This window comes from Piliocolobus tephrosceles, chromosome 2 (genome assembly GCF_002776525.5).
Source record: "Piliocolobus tephrosceles isolate RC106 chromosome 2, ASM277652v3, whole genome shotgun sequence".
NCBI lineage: Eukaryota > Metazoa > Chordata > Mammalia > Primates > Cercopithecidae > Piliocolobus > Piliocolobus tephrosceles.
In genome coordinates this window covers 185,032,257-185,047,919 of record NC_045435.1, presented here as the reverse complement: position 1 = coordinate 185,047,919, position 15,663 = coordinate 185,032,257, and the positions used below count along the sequence as shown (strand labels likewise).

The window sequence follows — 15,663 nt, the reverse complement described above, 5'->3', positions numbered from 1 at the left end:
TTTGGCTGTGTCCCCACCAAAACATCAGCTTGAATTGTATCTCCCAGAATTCACATGTGTTGTGCGAGGGAACCAGGGGGAGGTAATTGAATCATGGGGGTCGGTTTTTCGCATGCCAGTCTCGTGATAGTGAATAAGTCTCATGAGACTTGATGAGTTTAACAGAGGTTTCCGCTTTTCCTTCTTCTTCATTTTCTCTTGCCGTGGCCACATAAGGAGAGCCTTTGCCCTCCCACCATGATTTTGAGGCCTCCCCAGGCAAGTGGAACTGTCAGTTCAATTAAACCTTTTTTGGTTCCCAGTTTGGGGTATGTCTTTAATGGCAGCATGAAAACGAACTAATATATTTACTTAAAGTTATATCCCTGGAGGCTGACATAGAGTAGGAACTCTAGTTTGATGATTTCAACTTTCGTGATTTCACTATCCTCCCTTGGGTTCTCCCAGCTTACAGTGCCAAACTGAATTTTCAGGTTGTTTTCCCTGCATGTCCATCCCTGCTGCACCACTTCTTCAAGTCTAAGATATATACTCACTTGTCCAGGGACATCCCAGGGAAGGTAAAGTTGCCCAGGCAGATGCGATAGACAGCACTCAGAGGAATCCGCTGCAACTGCACACAACTGAGCATGATGAAGTCGTATTTGCAGATCAAGAGAGTCTTGTCCGTGACCAGCAGAATTCTCTCCTGCTCATTGTTCCAGTGGTCTATCCTACAGGAATCGTCACAGCAAATAAAAATTGACGACAAAGCCTGAGTCAAAAACAATGATATTCACATCTCTCCTAGCACAGAAAACAGTGACGTTTGATGAACTCAGAAGAGAGAGGGACTGAGAAATACCTAATACCACACCACTACCCCACTCGGTCTGGTCCCACGACTAATGAAGGAGGAAAGGTGGAAGATGATGGAGAACTATTTTATCATCCCAAAGCTCAAAGATGGTTGATTATCCACAATGGAATCCATTAGGGGAATACCCAGTGTGTGTTGTGTTAGCAGTCAACTGACTCATCCTTCCCCACATCTTCCCAGTTCTCTAGGAAACTTCATGGAGGACATCTTCCCTCATGGACACCAAAAATATCTCTCTGTTCTAGCTGAATCCATACCACAAATTTACTCACCATGAACTAGCCTACGCTAATTTGCAAAAGTTGCATCACTGACTGGAAGTACGTTGGAGACTTGAACACAGGTCCGCTGTCTTCCAAGTTATCTCATTCCTATTTGCAGCTCATCCTACCGTATCCTTGTGGTAGAAATGTGAAACAAGTGAAGTGAGATTTTTATGAACCAGAGTAAAGTAGATAAGGAGATAAACTAGATTAGTGTTTACTGAATTAATTGGCCTCAGATGTGAGAGCCTTCCAGGACACACATGGAACATTCTGACTGAGAGTTCAGAATTTCTCCAACAGAGAGAACAGAAAGAAAAAATCAATAGCTTCTTGTTAAAAGAGAGTGAACATGGTTCGTAATTCCCCCAGACCGACAGCGCTTTTGCTGGCTGCTTACTATAGCCTTTAGGATACAGCACTTCGAGACTTATACTAGAATTGTTTTAGTACATGTTTTGTTTTTCCCTAAAAAACTGAAAAGGTTGATTGATGACCAATTCTTGTCTGAATCCTCACCACACAGAATCAATCTAATATGTAAATGGTACGGGCACACCTTTCCCACCATTCTCCACACAGTAACCACAGTGCAATTCTTAACATACAAATTGAATGATGTCACTCCTTGTTCACTTTATTAAGTAGCATCCCCTTGAGTTTAGGTTCATAACATGGACTACACGCCTGTATAATCCGGCCCCTACTCAGGGTCATCTCAGAGTAGGCTGAAAACACTCGTTGTTCAAGTCATAGTTCAAATGTCTCATTCAAAGAGGATTTCCTAAACTCTGTATAAACTTGGCCTCATTGTATTTCCTCAAAGCAGACATCTTTTCCTCCTTGTGGCATTTATCACAGTTTGTAAGAAGAAATGAAGTATAAAATGCTTAGCAATGGGTACCATGTGGACACTGACCAATCAGAATATACACCACAATACTGAAAATAAGGAAATGCTAATAAGTACAAGCTGAGTTGGCTGAGTATCAACCCTGTGTGTGTGTATGCATGTGTGTGTGTGCGTGTGTATGTGTGTGTTCCATGAAGGCAGAGACTGTGTCTGTTGGGCTATTCACTCCATCTCCATCGGTCAAATAGCCTGCACTAAATACATATCTATTGAGTGGATAAATAAGTTCCAGTTATCATCATTTTGGAAGCCTTTTGGTAGTGTGAGGATGGAGGTGGAAATCTGCAGCTTTATCACCTACTAACTCTGAAAATTGGACTTTTAACCTTTCTATGGCTCAGGTTCCATGTCTGTGAAATGAAGACAATACTAGTACTCACATCATCCATTTGGGGAGAAGATTAAAAGAAATGATTCTCTGTTAGGGCTTTATAAATTAGCTGTTACTATTGCTGGAAGGGACCTGTGTCACTAAGGGACTTGGGTAACCCAATTATGTGCCACTTCACAGTGTAGTCTAGTGACAGACAGGTAAGATGAAGTTAGGAGTTGAATCAATAGGAGGACATACAGGAGAAGATACAAAGGACACAAAAAGGGAGACAGAAGTGAAAGAAAGAAGGAGAAGCAGAAAAAGGAAGAAAAGAAGAATGAGGTCATTAATTGAGGTCCTATTATATGCCTGCCATTATATATTGATAAGTATTAGTTCTATATCTTACCACAACCCTTTGAAGAAGGTTATGGCCAAAAACACTGAGCTGGATTACCATAGTAAAGTTAGTGGTATTGTGAGAGGAGATGGCATAAAGTTTAAAAGAGCTGGTTTAAGTCTTGGTTCTACAGTTTCCATCCAGTGGATATTCACCTCCATACAGTGATACTCCTCCTCCGCTTTGAGAGAAAGAAGAAATTCTTGAGAGTCTGCTTGACATTCTCAGTCTTAGTCAGAAAGAGATGAAGACTAAAATTTCTTATCAGATATCTACATAAACTTCCCTAAATAGATTGCATCTACTTAGCAGTAAGTTATAAGCTGCTGCCTAATAAACCAGACATGTTTTAGTCTAAAAAAACTTCAGCTTTTGGTTGAATGGTTTTACTGAAAATGTCAGCACTCCATAATGAGATGTATTTTAAAAGGTAAAGGATTCAGAAAAAAAGGAGGATTCTTTTTAGGAATACAGAGTGCTCTGCTCTGACACAAACTCTGCATAATTTACATGTCAGAAATATCTAAATTCAAGTAAACACACAGGCTTATAAATAGTTTGGGGCTACCATCTCAAGTTCCTGGGTTGTATGTTTATTTATTTAGACATCAATCACAATTTTTCCCCTAAGAATTCATGGAGAAACATTAAATTGCATATTCCAAATATTAATAGCATTGAGCTTTAAGTGGCAATAACAACAAATATAGGAATAGGAATAAAAATATACTGCGTTTGTACAGCTTAGAGAGGTTTACAAGGTCCTTGAATATCAACATTGTCTTTTAATCTTCACAAGAACCCTTTGGTCTAAATGTTATTACCCTTTTTTTGAAGACAAAGAAACTAAGGTCTACAGACCCTTAAAATGACTTGTTCAGTGCTTTGCACCCACCAAAGGGTGGTGCAGGGAGCTGACACAGGTACTGAGACAGCATATCCAAGCATAGTGTTTGCCTTCTCCTCAGTACTACCTACATTTAAAAAGCGGACCCTTCAGTGTGGTGTGGAAACATGGTAAAACCAATCTCCTCAAGACATACGATTCCTGGAATTGTTCCTTCTAGCAAACTTCTTCAAAACAACAATCAAGACTGTCTTTTTCCACCCTTATCCTCTTTCAGTGTTCCTAGCTTGGGGAAGAACCCTTCCTCCATCCAGTTCTTCCAGCTAGAGACCTGGGAGTCATTCGGATTCACCACATTTCCTCACATTCCATGCCAAGTCCTACAAATTTTACTCCTAAGGTAAAGATGTCAACGCCACCCACCTCCCTCCATCTTCCGCTTCACCATTCTAATTCAGTCTTTCATCATCTCCCACCTAGATGATTGCAATCACTCTCGCACTAGTTACTAGTTACTAGTCATCGAAACCTGATTCCCTTACATATACTCCTGCTCCCTTCCAATCCCTTCACTCTACTGCAGTGAGGGGATTCTTTGGAATCAAAAAGCAAATCTCAATCTCATCTTCACTGCCCTACCCTGGTTTAAAACACTTCAACAGTTCTTGCTCTTCTGAGAAATGACGGAAACCCTTAACCTGGTCTAAAAGTTTCTGCAGGGCCAAGCTCTAACTACTTCTTCAATTCCCTCTCAGGCCAAGTCTCTCCACTCCATTTCCTTTATCTTCTTTCAGATCCTTGTATTCACCATGCCCCCTCCAACTTAAAGGCCTTCGTACATGCTGTTCCCTCTGCAGGCAATGTTGCTCCTGATCTCCACCTAGTTAACTCTGATAGAGCTGAGCTCCATTACCCTTTACTCCAGCAAACCTTCTCAAACCTCTGTGGCTACTTCTCTTCTTTCCGATATACACTTTCAGACCACACATATGTCCCCCCTATGGTACTTATCTTGGATGCTATTTTATAGTTATTTCTATGATTACAGAATTCATGTCTTGTCTCCTCTCCTATACTGTAAACTCTAAAAATACAAAGTCAGTTCTTAGCCTTGTGTCTCCAAGGTTGTGGTATCCAAAACATACTTCTGAAATGAATTACTAAAAAAACAAGCTATCCTTGCACTGCACAACCTATATGCCTTGGTCCATTCTGTTTGGGGAACCCGACTTTCAGGTTTATACATTGAAATAGTACCCCATGAAATGACGTATTTTCTGTCAATAAACAATCAGTAACATTGGGGAAATATTCATGCCAAAATAGTGAGAAAAAGCAGGATATAGAACATTACCTGTGGTATCCTTCCAATTTTGTATCAACAACAAAATCATCCACATATCAAAATGGTAACAGTGATTATTTGTGAGTGGTGGAATTTCAGGTGACTTTTATTACTTTTTATGCTTTTATTTGCCAGAGTTTAGTTTTTCTGACCACACACAAATTAAATGTTTTGATATGAGAGGAGAGGCATTTTTTAAATAAATTACCCATCCTTAGGTTTTCAGCTTAAATGCTATATATTCCATGGAGCCTTACCCTTACCTCCTCTACCCACAAGTAACTAATATCTTTCCTCCCTTTAAATATGCACAAGGCCAGGTGTGGTGGCTCAGGCCTATAATCTCAACACTTTGGGAGGTCGAGGTGGGAGGCTCACTTGAGCCCAGGAGTCTGAGCTCAGCCTAGGTAACATAGGGAGACCTTGTCTCTACTAAAAATAAAGTAAATAAAAAGGTTAGCTGGATGTGGTGGTCCGCGGCTGTAGTCCCAGCTACCCAGGAGGCCGAGGTGGGAGGATCACTTCAGTCCTGGAGTTCGAGGTTGCAGCGAGCTATTATAGCACCACTGCACTCCAGCCTGGGGTACAAAATGAGACCCTGTCTCAATCAATCAATCAATCGATCAATCAATCAATCTGCACATGCCTCTATCAGTGCTTCAGTTGTGGCCCTAATCACAGTTTATATTACAGTGCTTTCTGTCCTACCCATTTCTCCCCCCACGCATATTAAGTGGATGCCCCTCTAGTGAAGGATCAGTGCTTTATTTTTATCTGTGTCTCCTCACTGTGCTCAGCAAAGAGTCCAAGAGAGACCAGGGCCTCAACAAATGAGCAGGTCACAGAACGAAAAATATAGAACCAGGAGATCCATTCCCTCTGTCGTGAGAGCCCGTCTTCCCTGGTGAAGGAGTCTGTGCATCTCATCTAGTTGTCACTTTTCCTCAGCACCATTATCACTTCCCCAATTGAGGAGAAGGTGCCTAGGTTCTCCCCCAGATAAAAAAGGCACCTGAGAGCTCCGTGAGTCTTCAGTTTCCTGGGATGACAACAGTTTCTCCAGCAGAGGGCAACAGTGAACTAGGAATCACAGGCTGGACCCATCCCGAGAGCTGCCAGTGTCCACACCCAGTTACTCAGATCATCACAGATGCCCTCCCAGTGGCCCCAGCCCCACACCCAGCAATACTTTCAGTTGCTCTTTTGAGGCTGTGTCAAATTATTTTGTGGTTTGGAAATAATTTCCTTTCAAGAAAGATTTTCTTTTAATATTATTCTCTCTCTCTTTCTCTCTCCCTCTCTCTTGCACACACACACACACAGACATACACACACACACACACACACACACACACACACTCAGTAGAGGCATCTTCCTTGATATTAAATAGTTACTATTACTGATTTACAAATCAACCTTCATGCACCTTCAAACCTCTTAGCCCAGCCCTTAAAAAGATAGTATCTTGGCTAACCAAAAACTGAACCATTCAATCATTCATTCCACACATATTCCCTGATCACCCACTGGGCTTCAGGCCCTGAAAAGGATCCAATTTTGTTTTGTTCTTCAAAAACACACAGATGAAAAATGCATGGCATTAAAGCAAAGCAATTTCTCTCCCTCTGAGTTAAGTGGAGTCTTGGAAAACCTTTAGCTAAATAATCCACATAGTCACATATTTTTCTTTCAGTCATTCGGTTACTCTTTCCCTGGGTCTTTCCAATTTGCTTAAAATAGAGGGCTCTCAAAGTACACACAGGACACTAATAGAAACCCAATTGTCACCAACCTTCCTTGTTCCCAGGTTTCCTGACTTGTCTCCCTGGAGTTCACTTTTTCCCTGACTATCCCATGCAGCCAGTCACACACCAGGCTCTGTACTAATTACCAGGAACAGAGAGAATATCATACCACTATTAGGGAATATGCAATTCTCGGAGATGTGAAGGGTAAATATGTAAGGAAGAGTAGTGTAGTGTAATGAGGCTTGACAATGGCAACTCAAGCCCACAGAAGCTGAACTCAGGTCTCCAGATTCCCAGCCTCTTGCCCATAGGGTTTGCTGCTCCAAGCATCTATTCAATGCCCTTGCAGAAGGTTCTCTTATCAACACTTCATTTCCTGCTGTTTGGTCAAAATCTCAGGGTTGGAAAAGCACAAGTAGCAAAGTACGAATGATTCTTTGAAATGTTCACAAGGAAAGGACTCAGGAGTATTTATTCATTTTGTTAACACTTCTTTAAGCTGCACTTAATATAAGACAGATAGAGTGTCCCCATAAAAAACAGGTAGGAAAGACCTGGAAACACCCATTTATGTGTCCCCTGAAAGCTACTTTTTCTCTTTAGTAAGGAAAATCCTACCATGAGTTCCATCATGTTGTTGCAGTTGATTACAGAAAAAGAAAAAACTGGCCATTTTTTTTTCTTTATAAAACAAAGGGCTTTGTAAGTTCTAAAAATTCTATAAAAGTCGCAAACATTAAGTTTTAGTTGAAAGAGATACACACCCAAACACACACACATACACACACACACCAGGTTTGACGCTTCTGAAATTTGCACGTACTGAGGAATAATTCTGCCATGAATTTTTCTTAGATTATAACAACAGAAGCCTCCATCTATTGAGGGTCTCCTATGGATCAGGTATTGTGCTAGTAGCTATGTACATATCATCTTTTTTAATCTTCACCAACAATCCTGATGAATGCAGATGAGCGCAAGATTCCTGAGCAGTGACGGGCTTTCTATCACACAGGTTTGGGGTCGGAAATGCAGCTCTGCCACTTACTAGCTGTACAATCTTGTAAAAGTTACTAATCCATTCTAAGATTTGGTTTTCATGTCTCCAACATGAAGATAATAATAGTATATTCCTCGTAGGACTGTTGTTAGGATAAAAGAGATATGACATACGGACAATTTAATGCAATACAAAGCACACAAAAATATTCAAATATTGTTGGTTATTAATATGATGGTGATGATGATGAAGATTCTTCTACATCCCTTAAACACTTTGTATATTTATTGAATAACAAATGAGTTAGTGAGGGGATGAGTGAAGTAAATCTACTTAAAGAGAAGTCCTCAAGCCTATAATAGTTTTCAGACATACAAAATATTTTCATTTTAATTTCCTAAAAAAAATAAAAGAGAAGTCATTAATTCCACATATATGTGTGTGTGTATATATATATATATATATATGTTTTATAGGTGTGTGTGTGTGTGTAGGAGAGAGAGAGAAAGAAAAAGAGAAAGGTTTCTGTCTGTCGGGTTTTCTGGTATAACTAGTCGTATTTTTGTTATACTGCAAGTTACTGCAAGTTATACTTAAGTTACTCTGACTTAAAATATAGACCATGCCTTATATGTAAAGTTCCCTTTGCAGGCAGCTGTTGCGGAACACCTTATAAGTCAGAACCTGGAACAGTTGGAAAAGAGATCCAAACGGAAACTCATGAGAGTACCAGTTGAAGGAGTTATGCTACGTTCATTTAGTTACCCTGGCCAGAGAAGCCAATGAAGGAGGCAAATACGAGCCTCCATCAGAAGACACAGGGCAGCAGCTCAGGATTATATTAATAGCTGAAAAGTGAAGTTACTGATTTGCGATTGAACTTCTCACTGTGTGGCATAAAGAAGGCATGTCTTTAGAAAACCAATACCAAGTAATCAGGCCAGAAGTAATCCCCCTACTGATCCAATAAATATTAATTAATCCACTGTTGCACTCCAGGCACCAATGGTAAAATGGTGAACAAAACAATCCCCTCTGGTGCTTACATTCTAGGGGGGGACACAGACAAAAGGAAACAGACAAGTCAGCACAGAGACCTAGAGAAAAAGGAAATAGGAGAATACCCAGGAGAGTAGTATTCCAGGTAAAGTGAAATACTACTGCAAAGTCCTTGAGATGGGATCCATGGAGGTCCATGACACAGCAAGGAAGCCAGCATGACTGAAGCAAGAGAGCAAAGAGAATGGAGGGAGATTGGAGCAGCAGCCAGATCACATGCATGGACACAACATATTTTTTTGCAATTTATGACTATTTTTCATATGAAATGATTATGACCCCCCATTTACAGATGGAACAACCAAGCCTGAATAAAGTGACATGGATGAAGTGACAGAGCCAAGGCCAGAATCCAGCTGACTCTCATCCCAGGCTACATACGTTCCATCAAGATGCTTTTCCCACTTGTTTTCCTTACAGGACCAGGCAATTTTGCTCTCTCTACTGCACTACCATCAGTAAGAGGATATTTTAAATGCTACACAAAAGAAAAGAATCTGGACACATGCCCATCCTTCTCTCTTTCCCACAAAACCGCTGAATAGCTCAGGTACTCTACAGCACACCAGGAGCTAGCAAGAGGCCCCCCAACCAGCCTTCTCCTCCTCCGAATTCACTTGAGGGGATTCACTTGATCAGAAGCCAAGGAAGCTGGCAGGAGAACAAGACCTCATTCTAAGGAGGCTGCAAGGAGGGAAGAACAGAGGGACAAGATGGAACAAATGTACACATCTTGCCACCTCCATTGTTTTATTATTTTAAGCAGGAGAGAGATCTGCCTACTGTAGTATGTTCGTTACAGCTTGTATGGTAGAGGGGACACAGCCCAGATCGGGCAAACCCAAGATGAGGCAATATGCTGTAAAAATACTCTGAGGAATCCCACGGAAGCCCAGCCACTGCACAGCTGGGCTTCCTGGCACCCGGAAAGACACAAGGAGCAAAAGCTACTCTCTCAAGAGTAGTCTCTGTCATGCTTCCTGTGTCTCTCTATACCCCTCATGTTTCTCTTGACTGGTGTATGCCTTCTACTACCATAAATATTCATTCCTCTTTACTTCCTTCTTGCCTGTGGCCTTTAATTGTTTCCTTAGTCCTGACTGTACATGAATTTTCAGATCTGCTCTCAAAACTAACTGTGGTATCTCTGTATCTCTCAGTTCAGATTCCCAAGATAGATAATTTTGTTCATCCAGATCATTTCTTTAAGCTCTCCCTTTGGGTCACAGGCTGTCTAATGACTTAACCTCTCTTTGCCCAGTCAGATATGGCCAAAGGCTGAAGTTCCACCACAGAAAATAGGAACTGCCTTCCAGTTAAGAGCAGTTTATTCTTTTTAAGAATTGTTTTAGCTATTCTTTTTTTGGTCCTTCCACACACATTTTAAAATAAATGTGTCTATACCTACAAAAATATCTTGCTTAGATTTTGATAGGAATTGCGTTTGATTTGTATTTCAAATTCGAAGATAACTGACATCTTTACTATGTTGAGTCTTCCAATCTACAAACCCAGTATGCCTCTTCATTTATTTAGATCTTCTGTGATTTCTTTTATCAGCATTCTGTAGTTTTCAGTATACAAGTCCTATACATATTTGTGTGATTTATACTTAAGTAATTCTTCTTTATTTTGCATGATTACAAATGTTATTGCATTTTTAATTTCAGCTTTGACTTCTTTATTGCTAGTATATAAAGATATAACTGACTTATGGTGCTGATCTTATATTCTGAAAATTTGCTGAAATAATTTATTAGTTCTGGAAGGTTTTTCTGGTAGACTCCTTATAATTTTCTAAGTAGATTATCATGTCATATACAAATAGAGATAGTTAATATTTTTCCTTTCTGATTTGTATGCACTTTATTTTATTTTATTTTATTTTATTTTATTTTTGCCTTATTGTGCTGGCGAATACTTCCAGTATTACATTGAATTACTAGAGTATTCAATGTAGTGAGAATGAATACCCTTTCTTTGTTCCAAATCTTAGGGGGAACCATTAGACCTTTCCCAACAGCATGATGTTACCTATAGATTTTATGCAAATTTGTCTATTAAATAGAGGAAAGTTTTCCTCTTTTTTGGTTTTATCATGAGTGGGTGCTGAGTTTTGTCAAATACTTTCTCTGCATCCTTTGATATGATATGATTTACCTGCTTTGACCTGTTAATATGGTTGATTATATTGATTGATTTTCCAAATTGAACCTGCCTTGCATGCATAGAATATACTCACTTTTTACACCATTTTTTTTTTTTAAAAAATACTGTGTTATATTTGCTATTATTTTAAGAATTTTTGCATCTATAGTCATGAGGAATACTGATCTATAGTTTTATTTTTGTACTCTTTTGGTATCAGGTTATAGCGGCTTCACAGAATAGGTTGGGAGTATTTCCTTCTGCTTTATTTTCTGGAAAAAAAACGTAAATTAATGTTCATTCTTCTGTAAATATTTCATGGAATTCTGAGCCTAAAATTTTCCTTTAGAGGAATTGTTGTTGTTGTTGTTGAGACGGAGTCTCGCTCTGTGGCCCAGGCTGGAGTGCAGTGGCCGGATCTCAGCTCACTGCAAGCTCCGCCTCCCGGGTTCACGCCATTCTCCTGCCTCAGCCTCCTGAGTAGCTGGGACTACAGGCGCCCGCCACCTCGCCCGGCTAGTTTTTTGTATTTTAGTAGAGACGGGGTTTCACCGTGTTGTCCAGGCTGGTTGCGAACTCCTGAGCTCTGGCAATCCTCCCGCCTCAGCCTCTCAAAGATCATAGGCGTGAGCCACTGCGCCTGGCCCGGAAATCTTTAATTAAAAATTAAATTTCGTAATTTTAGAGCCGGGGTCTGTCTGGCACCCTGGCTGGAGATCAGTGGCGTGACCACAGTTTTACAGTTTTTTAGTTATTATTTATTTATTTTTCTACAAATCACACAAAAAAGTTCACTGAAATCAACATTTGAAAGAACGCTGATGTGTTACAACTTTACATTGATTGCATTTTTTAAGTCACAGTGTAAGAGTGTGTAGTAACGACTTGTATCAAAACAGCAGATACAGAAGCTTCTCTCTGCTTCTTCACAGTGAGGGCTACAGTTGAGTCAATCTCAAGGCAAGAGGCAAAAAAATGACAGCTCCAAAGCACCCAGCGTGACTTTTGAGAAAAGAAAAATTCAGTTCAGGGGCTAAAACAGCCCACACTGAGCAAAGCCCTGTGCCAGGAACAGAAGAGCAGCTGCTGCGGCCCTCCCTGTACAGCAGTCCTGCTTCCTCCTCCGGGAACTCTGGTGGGAAAGGCGGGGGAGATGCTCACCAGTTACCCTGCTATGGAACTGAGGCCTGAGACCAGGACAGGGCCAAGCCCAAACTCCTGGGCTCAGGCGATCCTCCTGCCTTAGCCTCGTGAGTAGCTGGGACCACAGGCGTGAACCACTGTGCGCCTGGCTAATTTTGTGTGTGTATGTGTGTGTGAAGACAGGGTCTCCCTATGTTGCCTAGGCTAGTATCCAACTCCTGGGCTCGAATCATCTCCCCTGCCCCTGGCTTTAGTCTCCTGAGTTACTCAGTTTCCCAGTTGTTACAAGGCGATTCCGTTTTTTTTTTTCTTTCATGTTGAGTGAGTAGTAATAGTTTGTGTTTTGAGAAACTGGTTCATTTCATCTGAGTTGTCAAATCGATACATGTAGAATTGTTAGTTATAATCCCTGACTGTCTTCAACATTTGCAGTGTCTGTAGTGATATGTTGTGATGTCCCCTGTTTCATTCCTGATATTGGTAATTTGTGTCTCCTCTTTTTTCTTTTTTTTGTCAGCCCTGCTAGATGCTTTCCATTTTATTGATCTTTTCAGAGAGTCAAATTTTTGTTTTGTTAATTTTTTCTATAGTTCTTTTGGTTTTTTGTTTTGTTTTGTTTTGTTTTGTTTTTTCATTGATCGCTATTCTTATCCAAGTTATTTACTTTCTTCTACTCACTTTGGGATTGTTTGCTCTTCTTTTTCTAGTTCTTTGAAGCAGGAGCTTAGGTTGTTGATTTGAGACTTTCCCTTAATTAATATGTACACTTTTTTCTTTAGTGCTATAAATTTCACCTTCAGCACTGTTTTCGCTGCATCCCACACATTTTGATAAGTTGTATTTTTTCTTCATTCAGTTTAATGTAGTTTTTATTTCCTTTGAGATTCCCTCTTTGACCACTGAATTATTTAGAAGTATGTTTAATTTCCGAGTGTTTGGACATTTTTCTATTTTTTTTATTATTCAATTCTAGTTTGACTCCATTGTAGTCTGAGAACATACTCTGTATGATTTTAATTCTTTCAAATTTGTTGAGTTTTGTTCTGTGGCTAAGGATATGGTAGCTCTTGCATAAGCAAAATATTCCATCAGCATCCATATGTAATGTAGATGATTAAAAAGAATGTGCATTCTGCTGTTATTGAATGAAGTGTTCCATAAATGTCACTTAGGTCCAGCCGATTGATGGTGTTGTTGAGTTCTTCTACATCTTTCCTGATCTTCTGTCTAGCGGTGATACCAATTAATGAGAGAATAGTGTTGAAGTCTCAAACTATAATTATGGATTTGTCTATTTCTCATTTCTGTTCTATCAGTTTTTACTTTACGTATTTTTCAACTCTATTGCTTGGTACATTCACATTTAGAATTGCTGTATCTTCTTGGTGGATTGTCTCTTTTATCCTTAGATAATATCCTTCTGTGTCCCTGGTAATTTTCTTTACTTAGCATTCTACATTTTTAATTAATTCACATAGCAAAGCATTTCTGAAACCACAGCAACTCTTGGACTGTGCAGTTCTGTCCCCTGAACAGACCATTGGAAGCACAGGCTTCCTTCTGTTCACCCTTCCTGCTCTACTTGCTGTTCTTAAACCCATCCCACCTTCCGTACAGGACATTTTGGCACAACCTAGGAAACCCCTTAGAGAGAAGACAATGCACTGTTTGTAAATCAAGCAGCATGTTTACTCCTAACAGGCTATAAAAGTTGTTTGTATAACTGCTGCTAAAATGGTCTAAAAGTGTTGATAGCCTCAATATTAAGACTGAGATCTTGTTTGCTTTAAGGAAACACACTGGCAGGCTCCTAAATAATGAAGACTATGTTTAAATTATTGAGCAATTATTTCTAGAGCCTAATGCATTTCTAACAATGTCAACACCCTATTTGATATCCTTCAGTAACTTAAGACAGAATGCCTATAGTGGCCATGAAGGCAACGTAAGAGCAATGGTGTGCTGTAAATATTAAACAAGTTCAAAAATAATCATAAGAATAATGTCTAGACTTTATTACCTTGGTATAAATAACTGTCATAACTGATTTCAAGACACCAAGGTGAGGTTCCTGAACAAGAAGTTGGAAGAGACACCCATAGCTGGCTCTCATGAAGGGGTGAGAGCTGGTTCCCACGCACCGTTGCACACTGCATTAGAGAATAAAGAGGGGCTGGTGTAAGGCAATGGGCAGTGGCAATGTGTTGGCAAGCTGGGAGCTCACAGCCTTTCTGAAGATGTTCAAAATTAGATTTAAAAAAACATGGAGCAGAGTGGAAATGGCCTATGGATCCCCAATTTGTGACTCCAGAAGAGAATATGATCCAAACTCCTTAGACTAGCATTCAGAATTTCTTTACATTCTCATTCTTTCCTAATTTTCTAGCTTGTTTATAGTTCTCTCACTCTTGCTCACTATAATCTGGTCACATTGAACTGTTTGTGATTCCCTGAGCCCGTCTCTGTTACTCTGCACGTATTCTTCTCTCTTCGGGAATGTTTTTGTTGTTCTTGTTGTTGTTGTTTGAGACGGAGTCTCGGAGTCTCGCTCTGTCACCAGGCTGAAGAGCAGGGGCGCGATCTCCATTCACTGCAACCTCCACCTCCCCCGTTCAAGCAATTCTCCTGCCTCAGCCTCCTGAGTAGCTGGAACTACAGGCCGCGTCACCATGTATTTTTAGTAGACACAGGGTTTCACCATGTTGGCCAGGATTGTCTCAATCTCTTGACCTCATGATCCGCCCACCTTGGCATCCCAAAGTGCTGGGATTACAGGTGTGAGCCACCGCGTCTGGCCTTCCAAGAATGTTTTATACCATCACTTCTTTTAGAAATCCCTTCTCCTTTTAAAATCTTGATGTCTTCTTTACCTAACGTAACAATATACAGTGAGTTTTATGTTCCCATGGAATCATTTGTAGGGCCATATATCAGCATGTATCATATTCTGTTGTGACTTTGTTTACGTGTCTTTCTTTCTCACAAGACTGAGAGCTCCTTGAGGATAGAAAATGTGTCTTATTTATCACTGTACGTTCATCACTTAGGGCAGAGTTGGGTTTACAGAGGGAACTCAGTAAATACATAAATAAATGTATGCATGAATGAATATAAATAAATACTGCTACTAATGATAGTAATAAAAAGCCAACTCTTACAAGACATAACATATGGCAAAAAAAAAAAAAAAAAAAAAACCTGTTGTAAGTATTGTACATTATTAAGTAATGCAAGCATTGAAATAACCCTCTTAACATCCCCATTTAATAGATCATAAAACTGAGGCCCAGAGGACATAAGAGATTTGTACAACCATGGCCAAATAGCTAACTGATGGAGCTAGGCATTTCGCTGCATCAGACTCCTTTCACCTCTTGACTTTTTCTGAGTCCTCCCTAATTGGTAGCAGTCATGAGAAAATAAACACTTCCAAGTACATTTGTGACTGTAGCAACTAAGTGCCCTCGCTGTCTTATAATGCAGGTCACTCAGAGACCATTAGCCATCAGGATAAGGTTGCTGCCATGGTGAGTTTATAGAGAAAAGCAATGTGTTTAATTAAGTGGTTGTCAAAAACACCCACCCAGTATAAATGGATTCTGGCAAGAGAGATGCTTTTGTTGC

General features: G+C 40.0%; 1 protein-coding gene across 1 annotated transcript in view; it reads right to left on the bottom strand.

Moving 5' to 3' along the window:
* Nucleotides 1–15,663, bottom strand: part of TPRG1 (tumor protein p63 regulated 1) — a 147,140-nt gene that overhangs the window by 80,994 nt on the left and 50,483 nt on the right. The window contains exon 4 of the mRNA XM_023214734.1: nucleotides 537–713. Coding sequence (XP_023070502.1) covers nucleotides 537–713 — 177 coding nt within the window. The remainder of the gene's footprint in view (nucleotides 1–536; nucleotides 714–15,663) is intronic.